The sequence below is a fragment of the Etheostoma spectabile genome, unplaced genomic scaffold, assembly GCF_008692095.1.
Source record: "Etheostoma spectabile isolate EspeVRDwgs_2016 unplaced genomic scaffold, UIUC_Espe_1.0 scaffold00007325, whole genome shotgun sequence".
NCBI classification, from domain to species: domain Eukaryota; kingdom Metazoa; phylum Chordata; class Actinopteri; order Perciformes; family Percidae; genus Etheostoma; species Etheostoma spectabile.
Window position 1 is genome coordinate 70,001 of NW_022603477.1, and position 7,500 is coordinate 77,500.

The 7,500-nt window shown below is 45.3% G+C and overlaps 1 protein-coding gene across 1 annotated transcript in view; it reads right to left on the reverse strand.

Moving 5' to 3' along the window:
- The window catches only part of LOC116678414 (macrophage colony-stimulating factor 1 receptor 2-like), a gene marked incomplete at its 5' end in the record, with an annotated part of 31,740 nt that overhangs the window by 21,045 nt on the left and 3,195 nt on the right, over positions 1-7,500 (reverse strand). Inside the window, 11 exon segments of the mRNA XM_032508335.1 lie at positions 1-12; positions 744-817; positions 1,149-1,293; positions 1,376-1,486; positions 4,204-4,305; positions 5,179-5,305; positions 5,454-5,563; positions 5,637-5,806; positions 5,990-6,098; positions 6,364-6,479; positions 6,842-7,235. The exon segment at positions 1-12 is cut by the window's left edge and continues 77 nt beyond it. Coding sequence (XP_032364226.1) covers positions 1-12; positions 744-817; positions 1,149-1,293; positions 1,376-1,486; positions 4,204-4,305; positions 5,179-5,305; positions 5,454-5,563; positions 5,637-5,806; positions 5,990-6,098; positions 6,364-6,479; positions 6,842-7,235 — 1,470 coding nt within the window.

Consider the following 7,500-nt stretch of genomic DNA (forward strand, 5'->3'; position numbering starts at 1 on the left):
CCGTCTGCACACCTGAGAGACAGACAGGTACAGGAAGGTAAGACAGGGTTGATGTCACAGACTACAGGTGAGTTCAGGTGAGTTCAGGTGAGTTCAGGTTAGTTCAGGTGTGTTCAGGTGTGTTCAGGTGAGTTCAGGTGAGTTCAGGTGAGTTCAGGTGTGTTCAGGTTAGTTTAGGTGTGTTCAGGTGTGTTTGGGTGAGTTCAGGTGAGTTCAGGTGAGTTCAGGTGTGTTCAGGTGTGTTCAGGTTAGTTCAGGTGTTTTCAGGTTAGTTCAGGTGTGTTCAGGTTAGTTCAGGTGTGTTCAGGTGTGTTCAGGTGTGTTCAGGTTAGTTCAGGTGTTTTCAGGTTAGTTCAGGTGTGTTCAGGTGTGTTCAGGTTAGTTCAGGTGTGTTCAGGTGTTTTCAGGTTAGTTCAGGTGTGTTCAGGTTAATTCAGGTGATCAGGTTATTACCCAGGTGTGTTCAGGTTAGTTCAGGTGTGTTCAGGTGTGTTCAGGTGTGTTCAGGTTAGTTCAGGTGTGTTCAGGTTAGTTCAGGTGTGTTCAGGTGTGTTCAGGTGTGTTCAGGTTAGTTCAGGTGTTTTCAGGTTAGTTCAGGTTAGTTCAGGTGTGTTCAGGTTAGTTCAGGTGAGTTCAGGTGAGTTCAGGTTAGTTCAGGTGTGTTCAGGTTAGTTCAGGTGTGTTCAGGTTAGTTCAGGTGAGTTCAGGTGTGTTCAGGTTAATTCAGGTGATCAGGTTATTACCCAGGTGTGTTGTTCCTGGACTCAGAGCCGGCATCATCTCCTGGTAGTCTGAACAGCACGAGATCCCGCTGTCACTGCAACACGATGACATCATTCATACATAAACATATACAGTACATAATATATAATAACACATACATATATACAGTACATAATATATAATAACACATACATATATACAGTACATAATATATAATAACACATACATATATACATTACACATATATATGTATTCTGTATATATGTATACTGTATACATGTATGTATTATCAGTGACCATTATACATATATACATACATATTATACAGTGATATATTATACTATATAATATAGTATAATAATAATATTATAATATTGATTATTATATAATATTTCCAGTGATTATGAGGAGCTTTGTCTCCAGACCTCCGCAGCCGGCTGTTCTTATAGAGACCTTCTCCCTTCTCCCCGCTCACGCTCAACATGGACGCCATGAAGTCCTGAGCGTGTGCCCGCAGGAAGTTGAGCAGGTCGCCATGGCTACAGTACTCCGTGATCATCAGCATGGGCCTGAGGGGGGGGGGGGGGGGGGGGTCATTTACAGTCGTTGTGGTGTTACAACTCATTTTGGACAATAACTAAACCGGCGTCACCTCCTCGAGTGCAGGCGCCCAGCAGGTTGACGATGTTGTCATGGTAACCAAGATGGCCGAGGATCTTCAGCTCGGACATCAGAGCCTCGCGTTCCTCCGAGTGAGCGCTCGCTGAAACACACGGGACGCAGGTACAGGTACGCTTAAAGAGACATGACATCACGCCAGGCAGGGACAGGTACGTTTAAAGAGACATGACATCACGCCAGGCAGGGACAGGTACGCTTAAAGAGACAGGTCATCACGCCAGGCAGGGACAGGTACGTTTAAAGAGACATGACATCACGCCAGGCAGGGACAGGTACGCTTAAAGAGACATGACATCACGCCAGGCAGGGACAGGTACGTTTAAAGAGACAGGTCATCACGCCAGGCAGGGACAGGTACGCATGAAGAGACATGACATCACGCCAGGCAGGTACAGGTACGTATAAAGAGACATGATAGCACGCCAGGCAGGGACAGGTACGCATGAAGAGACATGACATCACGCCAGGCAGGTACAGGTACGCATGAAGAGACATGACATCACGCCAGGCAGGTACAGGTACGTTTAAAGAGACATGACATCACGCCAGGCAGGGACAGGTACGTTTAAAGAGACATGATAGCACGCCAGGCAGGGACAGGTACGCATGAAGAGACATGACATCACGCCAGGCAGGTACAGGTACGTATAAAGAGACATGACATCACGCCAGGCAGGTACAGGTACGCATGAAGAGACATGACATCACGCCAGGCAGGTACAGGTACGCATGAAGAGACATGATAGCACGCCAGGCAGGGACAGGTACGCATGAAGAGACATGATAGCACGCCAGGCAGGGACAGGTACGCATGAAGAGACATGATAGCACGCCAGGCAGGGACAGGTACGCATGAAGAGACATGACATCACGCCAGGCAGGTACAGGTACGTTTAAAGAGACATGATAGCACGCCAGGCAGGGACAGGTACGCATGAAGAGACATGATAGCACGCCAGGCAGGGACAGGTACGTATAAAGAGACATGATAGCACGCCAGGCAGGTACAGGTACGTATAAAGAGACATGACATCACGCCAGGCAGGTACAGATACGTTTAAGAGACATGATAGCACGCCAGGCAGGGACAGGTACGCTTAAAGAGACATGATAGCACGCCAGGCAGGGACAGGTACGCATGAAGAGACATGATAGCACGCCAGGCAGGGACAGGTACGTTTAAAGAGACATGATAGCACGCCAGGCAGGTACAGGTACGCTTAAAGAGACATGATAGCACGCCAGGCAGGGACAGGTACGCAGGAAGAGACATGATTGCACGCCAGGCAGGGACAGGTACACTTAAAGAGACATGATAGCACGCCAGGCAGGGACAGGTACGTTTAAAGAGACATGATAGCACGCCAGGCAGGGACAGGTACGCATAAAGAGACATGACATCACGCCAGGCAGGGACAGGTACGCATAAAGAGACATGACATCACGCCAGGCAGGTACAGGTACGTATAAAGAGACATGATAGCACGCCAGGTAGGTACAGGTACGTTTAAAGAGACATGACATCACGCCAGGCAGGTACAGGTACGCATGAAGAGACATGATAGCACGCCAGGCAGGTACAGGTACGCATGAAGAGACATGATAGCACGCCAGGCAGGGACAGGTACGTTTAAAGAGACATGATAGCACGCCAGGCAGGTACAGGTACGTTTAAAGAGACATGATAGCACGCCAGGCAGGTACAGGTACGCTTAAAGAGACATGATAGCACGCCAGGCAGGGACAGGTACGTTTAAAGAGACATGACATCACGCCAGGCAGGTACAGGTACGTTTAAAGAGACATGACATCACGCCAGGCAGGGACAGGTACGTTTAAAGAGACATGATAGCACGCCAGGCAGGGACAGGTACGTTTAAAGAGACATGACATCACGCCAGGCAGGTACAGGTACGCTTAAAGAGACATGATAGCACGCCAGGCAGGGACAGGTACGCTTAAAGAGACATGACATCACGCCAGGCAGGTACAGGTACGCATGAAGAGACATGATAGCACGCCAGGCAGGTACAGGTACGCATGAAGAGACATGATAGCACGCCAGGCAGGTACAGGTACGTTTAAAGAGACATGATAGCACGCCAGGCAGGTACAGGTACGCTTAAAGAGACATGATAGCACGCCAGGCAGGGACAGGTACGTTTAAAGAGACATGACATCACGCCAGGCAGGTACAGGTACGTATAAAGAGACATGATAGCACGCCAGGCAGGTACAGGTACGTTTAAAGAGACATGATAGCACGCCAGGCAGGGACAGGTACGTTTAAAGAGACATGATAGCACGCCAGGCAGGGACAGGTACGTTTAAAGAGACATGATAGCACGCCAGGCAGGGACAGGTACGTTTAAAGAGACATGACATCACGCCAGGCAGGTACAGGTACGCTTAAAGAGACATGATAGCACGCCAGGCAGGGACAGGTACGCTTAAAGAGACATGACATCACGCCAGGCAGGTACAGGTACGCATGAAGAGACATGATAGCACGCCAGGCAGGTACAGGTACGTTTAAAGAGACATGATAGCACGCCAGGCAGGGACAGGTACGTTTAAAGAGACATGATAGCACGCCAGGCAGGGACAGGTACGTTTAAAGAGACATGACATCACGCCAGGCAGGTACAGGTACGTTTAAAGAGACATGACATCACGCCAGGCAGGTACAGGTACGTATAAAGAGACATGATAGCACGCCAGGCAGGTACAGGTACGCATGAAGAGACATGATAGCATGAATATTTAACACTGCGTGTCCCACTGAGTGTTCCGTGTTACGTTTGAGCATCTTGACGGCGACGCGCGTGGCGTCGTGGGACCCCAGACCGTAGGCCGTCGCCTCCACCACCTTCCCAAAGGCCCCCGAGCCCAGCACGGCGCCTGGCAGGCAGAGAGAAGGGCTCAGCACGCTCAGGCATAATATACAATACTACTATAATACTACTATAGTTACTATAATACTACTATAGTTAGTATAATACTACTATAGTTAGTATAACACCACTATAGTTACTATAATACTACTATAGTTAGTATAATACTCCTATAGTTACTATAATACTACTATAGTTACAATAATACTACTATAGTTAGTATAACACCACTATAGTTACTATAATACTACTATAGTTAGTATAATACTACTATAGTTACTATAATACTACTATAGTTAGTATAATACTACTATAGTTACTATAATACTACTATAGTTACTATAATACTACTATAGTTAGTATAACACCACTATAGTTACTATAATACTACTATAGTTAGTATAATACTCCTATAGTTACTATAATACTACTATAGTTACAATAATACTACTATAGTTAGTATAACACCACTATAGTTACTATAATACTACTATAGTTAGTATAATACTACTATAGTTACTATAATACTACTATAGTTAGTATAATACTACTATAGTTAGTATAATACTACTATAGTTACTATAATACTACTATAGTTAGTATAATACTACTATAGTTAGTATAATACTACTATAGTTAGTATAATACTACTATAGTTAGTATAATACTCCTATAGTTACTATAATACTACTATAGTTACTATAATACTACTATAGTTAGTATAATACTACTATAGTTAGTATAGTATAGGTTGTGGTTCTGGTCCTGTACTAAGGTGGATCAGGTCTAGGTAGGATCAGGTCTGGTGCTGAGGAGGAGGTTGTGAATCTGGTCCTGTACTAAGGTGGATCAGGTCTAGGTGGGATCAGTTCTGAGGTACCGAGGCGGAGCTGGTCTCGGGGGAACTCCCAGCGCTGGTTGTAGGGGAGCTGGGTCGGGTCCAGGAAGGTGTACTGGTTCCCCTCGCTGGTCTCGATGATCTTCCACCGGATCTCGTACCTGGGTCTCTGGGAGGAGGAGGAATATATGATATAATAATATTATAAATATATTACAATTGAGTGTTAAATTATAATATAAATATTATAATATAATGTTAATACATTATTAATATATTATTAACATATTATAATGACTATAATATTTATAGATCACCATTCTCCACTTGTAGAAGACGACCAATAGGAGCAGGAGGAGGGCGGACCCAGCACTCAGAGCTCCAATCAGAGCCGGAGTTAACAACGTTGCCGGAGTTCCTGCAGACCCTGAACACAACACAGGGTGGTCACACATCTACACAGCGAGGCGTTCAGGCACATCAGGAGCTCAGAGACTTACGGAGGACGAAGACGCGGCGAGACACTCCCACTCGGTTCTCAGCCACACACTCCGCAGTGACATCATCAGGGGACGCAGGCAGCATCAGCTGGTTCCTCACTTCCTGCTCCGCCTCCAGCTGTGATGTCACAGAAGCCGGAGCCTCCTGATTGGTGGAGAGGTCTCCACACCTGCAGAGGAATTAACTGTCTGTTTACCATATTATCGTTAGGGCCCGAGCACTACAGGGCCAGCAACCTATTGTTTTTGTAGGGATTATTATTGTTGTTATTGTTATTATTATTATTATTATTATTATTATTATTATTATTATTATTGAGATCTGAACTTCTGAAAGAAAGTCCGATACATACGTGTCATGGACGCCGGGGCAGGTGCCCCAGAGGATTTTGGGGGATGGATAACCAGAGCTGCTGCAGGTCAGAGTGTTGTTTTCCAGACTGATGTCAACGCTCGGAGAACCTGAAGGCAACATTTCATCTTTCATATTTCCTTTTCTCATTGAACCTGAAGGCAACATTTCATTTTTAATATTTCCTTTTCTCATTGAACCTGAAGGCAACATTTCATTTTTAATATTTCCTTTTCTCATTGAACCTGAAGGCAACATTTCATATTTCATATTTCCTACTCTTAGAGAACCTGAAGGCAACATTTCATCTTTCATATTTCCTACTCTTAGAGAACCTGAAGGCAACATTTCATCTTTCCGTTGAAACGTTCTTACGATAAACTCGGAGGTCGATGTTCTGCGATCCGTTAAAGAACGCGTTCCCGAAGTGGAACGAGTATCGACCGCGATCGTCCTGACGCACGCGGGGCAGCAGCAAGCTGGCCTCAGACCTGCAACGTGAAAACACCTTCTTAAAGAGACAGTAACACCTTCTTAAAGAGACAGTGACTCCTTAAAGAGACAGGTACTCCTTAAAGAGACAGGAACACCTTCTTAAAGAGACAGTAAACCTTAAAGAGACAGTAACACCTTAAAGAGACATTATCTTCTTAAAGAGACAGTACCACCTTGATGTGCTAACTGTAGCTGTTACTATGCTAACCTGTAGCTATTGGAATGCTAACTGTTGCCGTTGGTATGCTAACTATAGCTTTCACAATGCTAACCTGTAGTTGATAGTATTCTAACTGTATATGTTGGTATGCTAACCTGTAGCCGGTGTTCTGCTAACTGTAGCTGTTACTATGCTAACCTGTAGCCGTTGGCAGTGTAGCTCTCCTGGTACACCGTGCCGTTGTTGTGTGTTGTTGTGGTCCAGCGCTGGCTCCTGATTGGAGGATAGGCCTCGATCACAAAGGTTAGCATCACATCTTTACCTTCGTACACCTCCACTATGGTGCTGCCGCTAACATTCCTGCTAATGTCCCCGCTAACGTCCCCACTAACGTCCGATCCATTGCCGCTAACGTTAGCGGTTTTCTCCCCATTCACTGCCAACAAACTGCTGCTAATGTTAGCATCTAGCTCTGCTTGCTCCTTCGTTAGCATCCTGCTAACGTTAGCCACCAGGTCCTCATTGATCTCTGTGGGCTTGGTGTTAGCTTTAGCTTTAGCTCGCTGCAGGTAGATCCTCAGGTACGGAGCGTCTGGAGAGGAAGAAGAAGAAGAAGAAGAAGAAGAAGAAGAAGAAGAAGAAGAAGAAGAAAAGATGAATTCTGTCTATTTGGCTTCATCAAAACAATCAAAAAGATACAAAATCCTCAAAGAAACAATACGAACAAAATAATATTTATTACTATTATTATTACTATTATTAATATTATTATATTAACCCCTACAGACTGTCCCTCTACAGACTGTCCCCTACAGACTGTCCCCTACAGACTGTCCTCTACAGACTGTCCCCTACAG